At 56.9% G+C, this 16,264-nt stretch overlaps 1 protein-coding gene across 3 annotated transcripts in view; it reads left to right on the forward strand.

Moving 5' to 3' along the window:
* Positions 1–16,264, forward strand: part of LOC122708997 (phospholysine phosphohistidine inorganic pyrophosphate phosphatase) — a 120,373-nt gene that overhangs the window by 2,785 nt on the left and 101,324 nt on the right. For 2 of the 3 annotated variants that reach the window (XM_043925972.1, XM_043925970.1), the window contains exons 2-3: positions 13,799–13,986; positions 15,505–15,658. In XM_043925972.1, coding sequence (XP_043781907.1) covers positions 13,799–13,986; positions 15,505–15,658 — 342 coding nt within the window. The remainder of the gene's footprint in view (positions 1–13,798; positions 13,987–15,504; positions 15,659–16,264) is intronic. The other variant, XM_043925971.1, reaches the window with a different exon arrangement.

Genomic DNA, 16,264 nt, shown 5'->3' on the forward strand with positions numbered 1-16,264 from the left:
CGTGGATGTATTTTCCTGTTCAGGATACCAAAAAAGGAGTATTTTCTGGATTTTGTCTCAATAAAGCTGGAAAAAATGCCACATTTCCCTACCCCCACCCCCACCAACTCTTTTAAGAAGATCTCTGTCTGCAAAGCGCAGAAATAGGTGTTGGTGGGGCAGACGGCAGGGCTCCAGAGGAAAGAGGGAAGCAGGCTGCTGCGAGATCCTTGTGTGGTCCAGGGAGACACGAAGGGGTGTGGGCTAGCGGGTGGAGATGAAGAGAAGGGGGGTGAACTCAAGAGACCTTCTGGGAGCAGGACCAATGGGACCTTGGACCACTGGATGTATGGGGTATTGTGGGGTCCGGGGAGAAGATGAAGTGGAGAACGGCTCCGGTGTTGGACTGCAGCACCTGATGGGATGGAGAGGGGCCAGAGGGGGGTGCAGGCAGGCGCCATGACGGCTCTTGATGCAGTGCCTAGCTCTCGATAGACCCCAGGAGTGTGCCATTTAAATCTCACTTCCCACGTTCATATAGGAATTCCTGTTGTATGTGCTTTTAATTACTTTAAAATCAGGGCCACTTGAAAGCATCTTTACATTAAAGAAAAATACTCATCTCTTTTCCTGAGGGGGGTGTAGTTTCCCATTTTCAGTTATTTTCAATAGTGCTGCCACGAACATTCTAGAACATGTCTTTGGTGAATGCATGGATGCGTTTATGCTGGGTACAGACCCGGGGGTGGAATTGCCGACCCTGAGATAGACCTATAATCGTCGCTAGAAGATGCTGTCGGGCCATTTCCCAAAGTGGTGTATGTGAGAGTCCCTGTGGCTCCATTCCTTACAAACACGTGGGTTTTTGAGTCCTTGGCATCTTCGCAAGGTCGTTTTTGCTTCTAGAAACCTGAGATGTAAAGGAGGTCAAGGATATGGAGAGAGCCTCAGTCCCATCCGTCCACCTTCTGCCAGGGAGCACAGAGTGGCTTCAGCAGCGGCCTTGGAGGAGGTCGGGCTGATTGTGAGCCCTTGCTTTCCAGCCAGTAGCGTGGGTCTGGGTGCACCCTTCCTGGGCCAGTGGCTCCAGGGATCCTTCAGGGAGCGCTTCCTCTGTGCTGGGCGTCCGTGTCCATGTCGCTTCATCGCCCACTGCCGGGAGGTGGCTGTGGCGATCAAGGCTGTTCCCTTGATCAGCTGAAGCCACTGCAGATCAGGGCTTGCCAGGTCTCCACTGGGATGGCCCAGGGACCATGGGAACCTAGGTCTGCCCCACTCCTACTCTCTGTGCTGGACCTGAGCGTAGGGTCCTTTGAGGGAGACATGGGTATTAAAAAAGGATGGGGTCTTCTCTCCAGCAGCCTCCCTGGGTGATGGTCCCCTCCCCCGAGGCACTGTCCCACAGTCTGCCTCCCACCCCCAGGTATGAGTCTAAGGGGGTTGACCCTGCTCTGTTAACCATGGAGGGTTTGGACTAGTGTCTCCCCCAACAGACCTCCGGGAGGTTTTTGTCTTAAAGGAAAGGAAAGTGATGTCCCACAGTTGTGTCCAACTCTTTGGAACCCCATGGACTGTAGCCTACCAGGCTCCTCCGTCCATGGTACTTTCCAGGCAGGAGTACTGGAGTGGGTTGCCATTTCCTTCTCCAGGGGATCTTCCTGACCCAGGGATCGAACCCAGGTCTCCCACATTGCAGGCAGACGCTTTACCATCTGAGCCACCAGGGAAGCCTCCTTTTGTCTTGGCCTGCTTTAATTCAACTGATTTGTCTAACTGGAGTGTCTTTGGTAGCAGTGACACTATCAGTCTAGCAGCCATATGATAACAGGCTATACAAATAGTCCTCAAATGCATCCCAGCTGCAGGAGGGAGGTGCCTTCCCCACAGAGCACAGGATTGTTTCCTGCAGTTGACCATCCTGCTGCCCAGGGGCCTGGAGAAGGAGGCCTGGAGATCTGAACCACCCTGCGGCCCCCTGGCATAGGACCACACCACATCCCCACAACTCTTCCCACCCACCAGGGCCTTCCCAAGGGACCTGTGCGGCCCCTTCTCTCCCTCCGCCCACCTCACCCCCGTGCTCCCAGGTACACAGACTTCTGGTGGGTTTTCCCCTGACCAGCCCCTTAGCAGCCCAGCATCCACAGAACCTGGGCTCCCCCACCCCACACTGCAGCACCCTCTGGCTCAAGATCCTTTTCTTTCTAAAGACTAGGCCCCTCCACTCAGGCCGAGGCCTCCCATGACCAACTGGTCACACTCAGGCCCAAGGGAGCGGCCCCTGCCCTCCTATGGGGGCTGCCGGAGCCCCGTGTCCAGACCCTCCTGGCGGCGAGTGTGTGTGGATCCTCTCCCCAGTAAAACCTGCCGGCTCCTAGAGTGTCCCTGGGGATGTCAGACTTGGGGACACTCTTTCCCTCTCGTAGTGGCTGAGCCAAGAACGGGCTCTCCTGGTGAGCGGGCCCTGCCCTGCTGGCCTCAGTGGAGACCGCTGGGCTTGCATCACTTTTTGTAGTTGTTTTGCAGCCATACCCTGCCCTCTCTGGGCTCCTTGATATGCGAGGCTGGCTTTGAAGTCTCAGGGAGCTCAGAGGAAGTTCCTGGGGTGAGAGCAAAGCCCCAGCAGTGATGGGGTCCCCGGGACCCTGGGGGGTGTTTGCCTCCATGACGGCGGAGCCATGGGTCCCCAAACAGCACCTTCTGTCTGGAAACCCCGGAGCGGGGGAAGCAACTCGCCACTCCTCTTCCTAGCTGTCGGTGGTGACAGGTGTCCTCAGCTTTTGAAAAAATTCCACCTTTTGGGGGACACGGAGCACATGGGGAGTATCGGCTCTGCTTTGTAAGATGATGTTGTTTAGTCACTAAGTTGTGTCGGACTCGGCATCCCTATGGACTTTAGCCTGCCAGGCTTCTCTGTCCGTGAGATTCTCCAGGCAAGAATGCTGGAGTGGGTTGCCATGGGTTGGAACCTGAGTCTCCTGCATTGGCAGGCAGATTCTTTACCACTGAGCCACCAGGGAAATCCTTTTAAGACAATATGGACCACAATAATAGCATCACCGGTGATGGACAGGAGGCCTGCGATGTCCCAGGTGGACGTTTGACCACACAAGCTACCTTCACAATCAGCCCATTTCAAAGCAGAGCCTGAGGCTCAGAGAGTTTCAGAAACTGGCACAAATGGAAAAAGTCATTGAGCTGGGACTACCTCCTCCGCACCCCCGAAGCCCCATCCACCCGACTCCAAGCCCCAGTTTTCCCTGCAGTACTTCATGGCTTCTCATCAAAGATGCACTTGTTCATTTCTTCCTTCACATATTTGTCAAGTGCTCTTTTTGGTGGCTCAGCTGGTAAAGAATCTGCCTGCAATGTGGGAGACGTGGGTTCGATCCCTGGGTGGGGAAGATCCGCTGGAGAAGGGGAAGGCTATTCGCTCCAGTATTCTGGCCTGGAGAATTCCATGGACTATATAGTCCATGGGGTCGCAAAGAGTCAGACACGACTGAGCGACTTTCACTTCTCACTTTTTATACTAGGCTTCCCTGGTGGTTCAGTTGGTAAAGAATCCACCTGCAGATGCAGGAGACCTGGGTTCGATCCCTGGGTTGGGAAAATCCCCTGGAGAAGGGAAAGGCTACTCACTCCAGTATTCTTGCCTGCAGAATTCCATGGACAGAGGAGCCTGGTGGACAGCAAATGGGGTCACAAAGAGTCTGATGCAAGTGAGCGACCCACACTTTCCCTTTCACATTCTTTCATGCTGGAAACACAGCTGGAGGCACTGGGACAGGGGCAGTGAGTGGGACAGATGGAAGTCCCTGCTCCCAGGGCGGGTGCTGACCGTCCAGTCTGGGGAGGGCAGCATAAACAGCGCCCAGAAGGCAAGTGTGGGGGAGAGAGACTGAACCACCGGGGAGATGGGAGCCGAGGTCGGGGAGCCCAGCCACGTGGAACCGGTGACGTGTAAGCTGGGCTCTGGATCTGTCCTCTGGGCCAGTGGCGTCCCAGATGGGAGAGCAGGAGGTCCAGGCCTCCTGGAGCCGCAGGGTGGGCCAGGTGGGGCCCACTTACTGCCCTGGGGCTTGTGGTGGGCGTGGTCCCGGGACATCTGTAACCTGCCTGGGGCCCCCAGCAGGCCCTTTATTGGAGTCCATTCTTGGGCAGCTGGGCTCCCCGAGGGGAGCCATTCAGAGGCAGGGTGTGGCACAGCAGGGGCTGCCCCGCACAAAGGGAGCCCCGAGGCATCTGCATGTGAAAGCCGGGGAGGGGGGCGTTTACTGCATCCTGTCTCGGGCACTAAAGCACAGCTGCGGGGTCCCCCTCGGCCCAGCCTTTTCGCGGCGGCGGAAGGAAGCAGGGCCACCTTGGCCGGGCAGCCTCATAAAGCAATTGCCACCCGGGACTCACAGACCCGCGGCCGGTGCTCCCAAATGTGCACACAAGCCCTGCAACCCTGTAAAAGTCAGGCCCTGCCCCGCAGGCCTTAGGGCCCGAGGATCAGGGCCGGGGGCTTGTCTGAAGCTCGGCTTCCTTGAGGGTCAGCACCACCCCACCCGGTTCGCTCCATCAGACCCCACGCACATAGCCAGCCGGAGGTGGCTCCCTGTGTCTCCTCTCCCCATCCCCCAGGTGTGGCCCAGCATCTGCCGGAGGGGCTCTTGAGGCTCTCAGAGGGGACAGGCCGCTTGTTCTGAGTTCATTTACACCAGGAACAGCTCTGCTGAGTCAGCCTGGACCTTGGACAAGGGGCGTTTGTCCGGAATGCCCTGTGGCCGTGCTGCTGTCATGGGCTGACTTCAGAGCTGGGGGCCCCAGGGGGCGAGCGCACAGTGCCCCCCTCCCAGGCCCAGTGCTTGTTGCATAACGTCTACAGTTTCATCTTCACGAGCCAGAGGGGCTTCATTCTTGTGAACAGTCCCACTCATTGCCTGAATGGAGGGGGGCGGGGCTGGGACTTGCTCCGAGAGCGGGGGTCAGCACCCCTGCCCGGGCAGGTGCCACACCCCTAAGAAGGTTGGAGTTCGCTCTGGCGGGTGGGGACCTAGGTCCAAGTCCCAGCCCAGCGTGTGGCTGTAATGTGGCCTCCGGCAAGTTCCTTAGGCTTTCTGTGCATCCGTTTCATGCTTGGAAGCTGTTGTAACTGCCCTTGGGGCTGTCCAGCCTGGGTGTCACGGGGACGTCTGGCAGGACAGCCAGCCCCGGTTCACCCCCAGCTCCCTTGGCTGGTTGAACTTTGCCCTCTTTCTTATCGGTTGCCCCAGCTCACCTGCTGTCTCCATCTGCGGTCCCAGGTGCCCTGAGCATCTGGCTTCCTGTCCAGCTGCCTGCCTCGAGGGCCTGAATGTCCCCGGCACCCAGCCCTGGGCCTGCCAGAGGTGAGGTTGTCTTTGTCACCAGCGTCGTCACTCACGGAGCTTTTGCAACATGCTTCAGAACAGTCCTGTCAGGTGGCTTCTGCCAGTGGCCCATTTTACAGAGGCGGACACTGAGGTGGGAGAGGGTTGGGTGGCAAGCCTTGGCCTCACACAGGGACAGGCTGGTGGAGGTGCTGTGGGTGTGTCTGCTTCCCGAGCTGAGGCCACCTTACCCCAGGAATACCCGGCCGCTGTCCCCTGCAGCGCCCAGCCCGTGCCCAGCCGGTGGCCACATCAGGGGAGAACTGACTGGCGGCTGGCCGTCCAAGGCTGGGGAGTGGTCCACAGACCCCTTGGCTCCTGAAGACGTGTCCTTTAAGTGGCTCATGTCCCTCTGGTCCTCGGTCTCCCCCTCAGTGAAAGGAACCACTAGACTGGACAGTCTCCAGGTCTTCTCTGGTTTGAGGATTCCCGTGCATCTGATTCTAAATTTCATTTATCAGTAACTAGTAAAGCGATGCCGTGAGCTCGGTGTGGCTCTCTGATCAGAGCTCAGAGGCTCAGGCAAGTCAGAGCTAGAACTCAGTGGATGGCAAGGGGGGCGGGGGCCGGGGGGGGGCAGCCCCAGCCCCAGCCCCAGCCCCGGGTGGTGAAGGTATGCCACTTGTTTTGTAAGGACCCTGACTCTGGGCTTGCCCGACATCTATTTGACTGTCCCCTCCTTCCCCACTGTCCTCCTGAGTTCAGTGGCTGGCTGGCCCACACTGAGGCTCAGCCAGGGCCACCTGCGTGCGTCACCACCTCTGTGTTCTATCTCTTCTCTCCGTCCAGACTTTGGACTCTCGTTTCTTGCCTGGACTCTTGACGACACTGTGCCCAGCAGAGGGCCAGCTGTAGAGTGGGCAGGGACCTCCAGGGACCCCGCAGCTGGTCGTCACAGGCTGGCCGAAAGGTCTGCTCTGGTGGACACGAGGGGGAGGTGCAGCAGGCCCAGCTAGTGCTCCTGGCAAAGGCCTTCCCGGCGCCCCTCTGTTCACAGCGCCTCTCTGTTCACGGCGCCTCTCTGTTCACGGCGCCCTGGCGATGTCAGCACGACGTAGGGCTCCTCTTGGGCCCGCTGTGCCCCTTCCCCCCGAAGGCCTGGAAGGCTGGGTGTGACCCCATTTCATGGCTGGGATTTCAGACCCCTGAGTCTGGCCCAGGGATGCCTGGGCCAAGGGCATGTGCGTAGTGCAGGTCCGGGACCCCAGCTGGGAAGCCAGACCCCCTTCTCAAGAGGCAGAAGCCCTTTTGTCGGTGCTCCAGCTGGAGGGCAGCTCCCTGACCCTGAGCTGATGCCCGTTCATCTGGGCACATGGGGAGCTGGGCCGGGCTCCTCCCAGAATCAACGGTGGCTGCCCCTTGGTGTGCTAGAATGACGGTGTTTTTCTTTTTTTCCTCCTTCTTCCTTCCTTCTTCCCTCCCTCATTCTTTCTCTTTCTTACTCCCTCTCCCCACCACCTCCCTCCTTTCTTTTTTTTTTAATGACTGGATTTCTCTGCTGCAGGACTGCGCCTGCTCTGCGCACGGGCTCCCATGTGACCCCATGATAAAATAGCGAGTCCTTGGAACAAATAGGCCCTTTGCCTGTTTCAGTTTTCCGAATGTGTGCGGTCCGTCTCCGTGGCTTTCTAAAGGGGAAGCAGCCACAGATCTCAATGTCAGACAGTGGCTGGCGCTGCCACGGAGCCCCGCCACGTAACAAAGATCTGGATGCCGAGAGATGGAGCAGCGGGGACTCCTGTTCTCTGAGGATCTTGACTGGGTGCTGCTGCCCAGGTTTCAGTTCATAATGAGTGCCCCCCGGGGTTTTGTGGGTGTCCTTTCCTTCTCTTGGAAACCCGAACCACAGAGATTCATTTATCTGCAGCTGTGGCCATTTTTGATAGAAAGAGGGGCTTCTCTCCACCAGATAGTGTCTTGAGTTGCGGCCCCTGGGATGGGGGCACAGAGCAGGCAGTGTGGGTCAGGGAGGCGGGGATGTGGGGGACATGCTCTTCCCCTCCCCCACTTTCCTCCTCTCTGGTCTGTTTCTCCTGTCTCAGGGCAGGGCTCCAGGTCGCTGGATGTGGAGATGGTCCCTGGTAGAGACTTCAGCCCGTGGTGGGCCTGTGGACCTCACACAGCTCTTGTGAAGACCAGCCCAGTTCAGTTCAGTTCAGTCGCTCAGTCGTGTCCGACTCTTTGTGACCCCATGAACCGCATGGCACGCCAGGCCTCCCTGTCCATCACCAAGTCCCGAAGCTTATGCAAACTCATGTCCATTGAATTGGTGATACCATCCAACCATCTCATCCTCTGTTGTCCCCTTCTTCTCCTGCCCTCACCTCAATCTTTCCCAGCATCAGGGTCTTTTCAAATGAGTCAGCTCTTCACATCAGGTGGACCAAAGTATTGGAGTTTCAGCTTCAGCATCAGTCCTTCCAATGAACACCAGGACTGATCTCCTTTAGGATGGACTGGTTGGATCTCCTTGCAGTCCAAGGGACTCTCAAGAGTCTTCTCCAACACCACAGTTCAAAAGCATCAATTCTTCAGTGCTCAGCTTTCTTTATAGTCCAACTCTCACATCCATACATGACTACTGGAAAAACCATAGGCTTGACTAGACAGATCTTTGTTGACAAAGCAATATCTCTCTTTTTAATATGCTGTCTAGGTTGGTCATAACTTTCCTTCCAAGGAGGAAGTGTCTTTTAATTTCATGGCTGCAATCACCAAATACAGTGATTTTGGAGCCCCCAAAAATAAAGTTACCACTGTTTCCCCATCTATTTGCCACGAAGTGATGGGACCGGATGCCATGATCTTAGTTTTCTGAATGTTTCATTTTAAGCCAACTTTTTCACTCTCCTCTTTCACTTTCATCAAGAGGCTCTTTAGTTCTTCTTCACTTTCTGCCATAAGGGTGGTATCATCTACATATCTGAGGTTATTGGTATTTCTCCCGGCAATCTTGATTCCAGCTTGTGCTTCCTCCAGCCCAGCATTTCTCATGATGTATTCTGCATAGAAGTTAAATAAGCAGGGTGATAATATACAGCCTTGATGTACTCCTTTTCCTATTTGGAACCAGTCTGTTGTTCCATGAAGACCAACCCAGGGGCACGTAAATCAGAGGACGTGGACCCTGTTTTCTCTGTGGTGGGGAAGAGTCACCATCCTCTACTCTCGTTTATCGCTTCAAGTTTGACCTGCCAGCCTGCTGCCTTCCCTACCCACCCAGGAGCCCACCCAGCTTGAGGCCTCCTCTCCTTCGCCATCCTGTGAGGGGTCCTTCTCCTTGGGGTGGGAGTAAGGTTTGGAGTCACCATCAGCCTGGCCTTCCAGACCCCACCCATACCCCCCACCCCTCCACCACCTGTAGGACCCAGCCCTTGCTCCTGGGAGACCCAGGTGGTAGGAGCAGCAGACAGGAGGGCCTGCCAGCCGTGGGGGACCCCTCTGCTTGGTGATGGGGTGGCTAGAGTGCGGTGGGGGAGGGCCCGCCTGCTCTGGGCAGTGGGGGCAGGGAGGGGGGCCGGGAACGAGATTGGGGAGCCTGTCTGCTGGCCACTTACTGGCCGATGTTCTCCGCACACCCTGAGCGAGCTCTGACCATGGGCCAGGCCCATGATGGCACCTCGAAAATCTCCCTGGAGCTTCAGCACGTGAGGCTGTTATCATCCCATCTTCCAGATGAGGAAACTGGGCCCCAGAGAGAAGAAATAGCTTGTGGAGGTGCCACAGCCCATAGTCATCAGACCCTGGAGCCCCTCTGGGTCGTTCCTTGACCTCCTGGCCTCCCGCTGAGTATTAGAGCATCTCATATGCATTTGTCCCTTGGCTGTAGGAAGGCATGACTTGCCCTGCATCCCTGTGCAAAGGCCCGTCCTCCGGCCTACCCATCTGGACTCATCAGGCTCCACTGTGCTTTCCCTAACCCCAACCCCAACCCTAAACCTAACAGACGCTGAAGCAGTGCTGCCCACGGGCAGGATTGGCAGTGAGCCCTCCCGAGGTTCTCTGGGTGCTAAAATGAGTTGGTTCCATGAGAATTTGGGTCACTTAAGTGGTTCTCACAGAAAAGCACTGCTGTGCTTCTAGAGCTGTGAAAGCCAAGAGGGAAGAGGACAGACTCTGCCTGGGCGGGGACAGAAGTCTGGGGGGCCTTCCTGGAGGAAGGGACATACGAACCAGGCTTTGAAGGATGCGTAGGATTTGCCATAGGGGATGGGTGACGGCAAAGACTCAGGGTGATGCAAGGGCCTTCGGGGTCAGATGAATGTGAGAGGTGGCTGGGGCCAGGTGGGGACTGAGCTCGGAGGGGCCTTACCCAGGGCAGCCTCCTTGCCGCTGTCCAGCTCCTCTCTGGTGAGCCCAGAGGGCACTGGGCGGTGGAGCTGTGCCAAGGTCAGCCAGGATGTCCAGTAATCGTCCCAGCGCTCTACCTGCTCCCGAGCGATAATGAGAGGGTTTCCATTATTTTCGGGTGAGCGCCCCTGGCAGATGCCGACAGCTAGCAGATGTGTGAGGTCCAAGGTGATTTGCAAGGGACCCGCTCATGTGATGCTTGGTAATGGCATCAGGCGACGCTGTCACTCAGAGCTTGTCCCGGCCTCTGGGAGGAGGTAAAGGTCAGTTCAAAGAGCCGGTGCGCCCACGGGAAGTAGGAGCAAGTCCCCACCCGCTCGGGGCAGGGAGGGGTCCGAGGAGGCACAGCAGACTGGGGACGTGGCTGTGGTCTCAGAGGGGACGTCCGGCCGGAGCCCCACTCAGGCTGCTGGGGCCCTGTGGTAGGCCCTCTGTCCCCAGGGTCCTGGGGTGTTGGGGGTCGGGGATGGCCTGGCCTGTCCTGGAGCCAGGCCCAGCCCGGTGCCGGCGTCCCTGGGGCTCGTGGTCCTGAAGCCACACCTGGCTCCCGCTCTCCTGACTTTGGGTTCATGTGTTCCAGGCTGTCCAAGGCTGAATCTGATATTAAGCAGCAACCCCTCTTAGAGACGCCAAGGCTTTGGCTCCTCCACGGCCTTAGTCTGCCGAAACCAGAGTACCACAAGCGTGGGGGGCTCAGCGACAGAGGTTTATCTGCCCCCAGTTCTGAAGTCTGGGCGTCTGAGATCGAGGTGCCTCTAGGGTGGGTTTCTGGTGGGGGGGAGCCCTCTTCCCGGCTTGCTAGGTGGCCCCCTTCAGCTGTGCCCTGACGTGGCCTCCTCTCTGTGGTCGCAGAGGGATCCCTGGCATCTGTGGCTGTGATCCTGTCGCGTCCCGACCCCACCCTTCCATCCTCTCCTAACCTTCATTTACCTCCTGAGGGGGTCAGCCTACGAGATGGAGGGCGGGGTGACCTTCTCAGGTGTCTGCCTCCCGGAGCTCCTGTTTTCTTATCCCTGGGACGGGGCTCCTGGTTCTTGCCTCCATAGCTCGCAGACTCAATATGGCAGGTGCTTAGAGCCTTCTGCGTTCCAGGCTCCTGGCCCTGGGGGTGCATGCGGGGGACACAGGGTATCCACAGGGCACTCTGCCCTCAAGGGGTGAGGATGACATCAGGTCCCTGATACTGACCCCCAAGGCAAGGCTGAATGTAACATATTCATCCTTTACTATTTTTAATAATAATGAATAATACTTTGGTATTATTATGGTTCAGTGGTTAAAAAAAAAAATCCACCTACAATGCAGAAGATACAGGAGATGATGGTTCGATCCCTGGGTCAGGAAGATCCCTTGGAGGAGAAAATGGCAACCCATGCCGGTATTCTTGCCTGGAGAATCCCATGGACCGAGGAGCCTGGCAGGGTACAGTCCGAAGAGTTGCAAAGAGTCAGACACAACCGAGCATGCATGCATCCATCCAACCAGTACTCTTGTTACTTTTAGTATTTAAGAAAAATGAAGAGAGGACCTGGGACTCATGCCAGAAAATGAAAAGAGGGTGTGGTCAGCGACAGGACAGACTGGCAGTGAGGGGCCTTCCCCAAGCATTTCCCACCGCTGTCCGGGGGCTGATTCAGCCCTAAAACTAGTAATTTCGTTTTATTTTTAATTGGAGGATAACTACAATATCGTGCTGGTTTCTGCCATACGACAGCGTGAATCAGCCACAGGTGTACATGTGTCCCCTCCGTCTGACCTCCCTCCCACCTCCCGCACCATCCCACCTGAGTCAAACGGCAAATTCCCACTGGCTATCTGTTTTACATATGGTAGTGTAGAGGTTTCCATGTTACTTTCTCCGTTTGAGTCCTTTTGATTTTAAAGCAGTGCGTCTTCAGTAAGCGTACGTCGTGTGTCGGCGGAGAGCGGTCTGCAGTGAGCTCTGCTGTTTACCTGTGCTTCACGGGCATCAGAGCTGTGTTTGGAATAGCAGCTGCGAGGTCCTGTCATCTCACCGTCACACCAATTGCTCACTGTTCTGAGAAGGTCACATCGTAATCCATTAGCAATAATTAGTCCCCCGGCACCCGCTGCCTCCTTCCCTCAACTGCTCCATTAACTTGGGTGCGGATCGCACATTCCAGGCGCCAATCAGTGGAAGATCTGCCCGTAATATACAAGGTGATGCTATTAGTTACAATATATTAACTGCCTAATTTAAAAATACAAAAGCTGTCTTTATGAAGGGCAATTAACCACTAAGCGTAATTGATAATTCATAACCCCCTGATTAGGAAAGACAAATACTGAGAAAGGACTGGAACCTGGGCTGCTGATCACACGACATTGTCAGCCTCTCCGTCTGCATTTGTTCGCCTTGCTGTCAGTAGGACCTGACATTTCTTCCCAGGTCTCGCCTGTCGGCTCCGGCGCTTGGTGGGTCTGGAGGCTCACCGTAACGTGGGAATGCGTGTCTTCACCACCGAGTGGGGTGAAGTGAGGCGGCTGCAGGCTTGGGGCATCCTCAGGGGAAGTAGTAGGTGTGGTCCCAAGGCAGGGTGCCTCTCAACAGATGTCATCTGGACTTGCCATCACCCAGTCATTCAGCAAAGACTTGTCAGGGGCCTGCCGTGGGCCCACTCTTCAGACCTCGTTCCTAACCTCATGGAGCACGTGAGTCCGGGAGAGAGATGCTGAACAAACGCAAACGCGATGATTGGAGATACGGGTTAGCGTCAGAAAGAAAAGCAGGCTACAGGCAGAGTGGGGCAGCGCCGCCCGGAGGGTTGGAGAAGAGGACGCTGGACAGACCCTTCCCCTTGTCCCCTAGGGTTTCTCGGACCCCCTGACTGGCGGCCTGGTGTCTTCCACAGCCCCTCCCATGCTCTCAGCAGATGCCAAATCTGAGGGCCCCCACGCCATGGCCCGGGGTTCATCCAGGGAGGGCCGTGTGCTAGGGACCAGGCCGGGTAGCCGGCCCACTGACCCCCTCGCTCAGGGCCTGGCCTCACCTGCAGCGCCGACTGTTGCAGGGCCCCCTCCTTCTGGGGGTCCCTGTTCCTTTGTCTCTTGGCTTCCCTTCCAGTCTCAGCTCCAGAGCCGTCTCCTCTGCGGGGAGGCCTCCTGACCTGCCCACGCTCCCTGGCCGTCCTGTCTCCTCGCCTCTTTGGTCCTTCCCGTCCCCTCTCTCGTCCTGACCCCTGTACCCCTCCTGTGTGCGGTCTCCCGCCTCACGCACCGACCGAGGACTCTGGGGTCAGAGGGCCCGCCTGCGGGCACCACGGCGTGTCTGAGTGCCCAGCCCCGCCGGCCCGTGAGTAGGCGCCCAGTCGCTGTCGGCGAAGGGCTCAGTATTATTTCCCTGGGTTCTCTCTGGGCACCGGCTTTTGTGACTTTGCCTTCACAGAGCCGGCCCGGGTGCAGCGGGGCTGCAGAGCCTCACGTGAGCCCGGATGGGCTGTTGGAGCCGCCGACGCCGCGGGCATCCCCGGCTCTCATCCCATTAGCTCGCCCGTGCGCCCAGTGACTCCGTCTGCCAGACCTGTCTTCAGTGACAGCGGTGAGATGGCACACCTCGGCCTGTGGTCCCTCGGCCTTTGCATTTTGGGGAAATGTGGATACTCAGGGGTCAGCTCAGATGCTCAGTGGAGATGCTCACTGTGGTGGGAGGGCCCAGAGGGGTGGCCGGGCTGCTCAGGGGGGAACTCCACCAGGCTGAGCGGTGCGGGGCGGGGCGGGGAGGTGTCGAGTGGGTCCCAGGAGGTGGGGCAATTGGCTCGTGTGAAGAGGAGGTGTGTCCCAGGTGGAGGGGCATGGCCGTGTCCCAGGCAGAAGCGAAGGTCACATGGGAACTCGGGGCATCTCAGGTGCGCCGAGCTCAGCGAGGATGAGAAGGGTCTTCTTCAGCTCAGAAACCCCAGGGTCTGGCGAGGCTGTCGAGGCCCAGCTCAGGGGCCCGTGGAGACCCGGCTTGCTCTGGACTGTTTTCCCCTGGAGAAACACCTATCTAGGCCCTTCCCCGGGTGGCCAGGCTGCCTGCTGACAGCCCCTCACCGCCTCTCTCCCCTCTGCAGACTGAAGCGGTCCCGACTGAAGGTCAGGTTCTGCACCAATGAGTCGCAGAAGTCACGGGTGGACCTGGTGGGGCTGCTGCGACGGCTGGGCTTCGACGTCTCCGAGGGCGAGGTGACCGCCCCGGCCCCCGCCGCCTGCCTGATCCTGAAGCAGCGAGGCCTGCGGCCACACCTGCTCGTCCATGACGGTAGGCCCCCTGGGCCCTGGAGGCGGGGTGAAGGTACCCCCTTTCCAGCTGGGGGCTGGGGAGGACACAGAGGGAGCACCTGGCCCTTGTTAGACCCGTGGGCCTTGGGGTGGAACCCAGGGGCTCCCTGCTGGGACCCTGGCCCCATCCATCCTGGCATCATCCCGGGCCTGGGGGTTGGGGTCGGGTGGGGTGGTGGTCAGAGGCAGGGTCCATATGGCTCCTTGGAGGCAGGAAAACCCTGAGTCTGTTTTCTGTGATCCAGGATGGAGCAAGGTGGCAGGAAATTGTCAACGGGGGCAAGATGTTAGCCTCAGGGGTCTGTGTCTGTGGGTGTGTGAGAGAGACAGACAGACAGACAGGCAAATAGAATAGATGCAAAGCTAGGTCTGTAGGTTTCGGAACCGTATTTGTGACAACCAGCCCCATGCTCTGGCTAATGGCACAGGTTTACTTGCTAACATCAGTCTGAAGGCGAGGACAGAGTCCCTTTGACCCTCAGCTGGGAGTTTTGCTGAAATGAAGAAAGAACAGCATTACCTGGTGCCTTCTGAATATTTAAAAAGAAGAGACGGTACATGCTTCGGAATTCAGGACACTTTTCTGTCGTTGCACAGAAACAACTTTGTCATTTACAAACCTGTGGCAGAGGCAAGCACGCTTTTCTTCCCCCGGACAGGGGTAGGGGCCTCCCAGAAATGGAGAGAGCTCCCTGAAGGTCTGGAGGCCAAGTCCACAGCTCTGGCGCCAGTCGAGGGCGACATGCCCAGCCTTTAGAAATTGTTTTTCTCGAAATGCTTCCTCTGTGATCTGGGATCCTTGCCAGTGTCTTTAGAATAGGTCCTTAAAGTAACAGAAAGATTTAAGAGAGAAAATCCTCCCCTCCCCGGGGCAGGGGCAGAGGGGCGGGTTGGGGCGCACCCACCAGAGAGGAGAGGGAAACTCAGTGTTCCCCTTGAGGACGTCTTTCATCAGTGAGTCCAGCAGGCAGATGTTGGCGCTCGAGAAGCTGTGGGAGAAGCCAGATGCCCTTCCTCACCTGTACTCTTGCATCTGTGTTTTGCATAAGTGTCCCTGTCTTTTCAGACCTTGAATCTTTTCAGGTTTCATTGTTGATGAATTCCAACCCCCGCCCCCCCAACTTTTGTTATGAGAATTTTCAAACAGATGGCAAAGCTGAAACAATTTTATTTGGAATATTTGTTTGCCCTTCACCTTGACTTTACCAATGACATTTTGCTATGTTTTCTTCATTATACATCTCCCCATCCCTGCATCCATCTATCCATCTTTATCTTTTTGATGCATCTCAAAGTCACTTGCAGACTTTGGTGGTGGTGGTTATTCCTAAGTCGTTCAGTTGTATCCAACTCTTTGCGACCCCATGGACTGTAACCCACCAGGCTCCTCTGTCCATGGAATTTCCCAGGCAAGAATACTGGAGTGGATTGCCATGCCCCCCCCCCCAGGGGATCTTCCTGACCCAGGGATCGAACCCTTCTCTCTCCCTCTTTCCAGGAGTCCGTTCAGAATTTGATCAGATCGACACGTCCAACCCAAACTGTGTTGTAATTGCAGACGCCGGAGAAGGCTTTTCTTATCGAAATATGAATAAAGCTTTCCAGGTGCTCATGGAGCTGGAAAACCCCGTGCTCTTCTCACTGGGAAAAGGGTAAGTCGGCTGGAGGGGAGTCATTTCCAGCCACCCTGGGCGATGCTCCTTGGTTCTCTCAGACTTAAGGAATCAGCAGAGAAGCTGGGAAGGTTGGGCGTGGGGTGGACGCAGTGTGGCTCCTTCTTCCTTCCCTCTCCTTTTCTTGCTTTTTTCCTTCATTTTGTCATCCCTGTCTTTTGATAATTTTTGAGCAGAGACCTGGTCTTCAGCTGATTGGTCAAGCTTCCTTGTGAGTGGCTGGGAGTGGCCGGGGTCAGGGGTGGGTCACTGCAGAGGAGACCCCTGGAGATCAGGGTGGCCGTGCCGAGTTTCGGTCGTTGTCACAGGACACGGCCCAGGGCTGATGGGCTGTGCCAAGGAGACGGACGCCCGAGCAGTGAGAGCAGGCTCGAGAGGGCCTGTGGGCTCTCGTCTGGGCCCCACACCTCTGGTTGTGGAGCAGTCTGTCAGCTTGTCATTTTCTCACCAGCATGTTTGTCCGAGTCTGCAGCCTGGGCCTTACCGTCTCTTTTAAAACACTGCGTTGATTATTTCTCTTAACCTCTTTTATCACCAAGACAACGCATCTTCATTGAAGAAAAACTGTTGAATACAGATGAGTGC

The sequence above is a fragment of the Cervus elaphus genome, chromosome 15 (genome assembly GCF_910594005.1).
Source record: "Cervus elaphus chromosome 15, mCerEla1.1, whole genome shotgun sequence".
In the NCBI taxonomy this organism is placed as follows: Eukaryota; Metazoa; Chordata; class Mammalia; order Artiodactyla; family Cervidae; genus Cervus; species Cervus elaphus.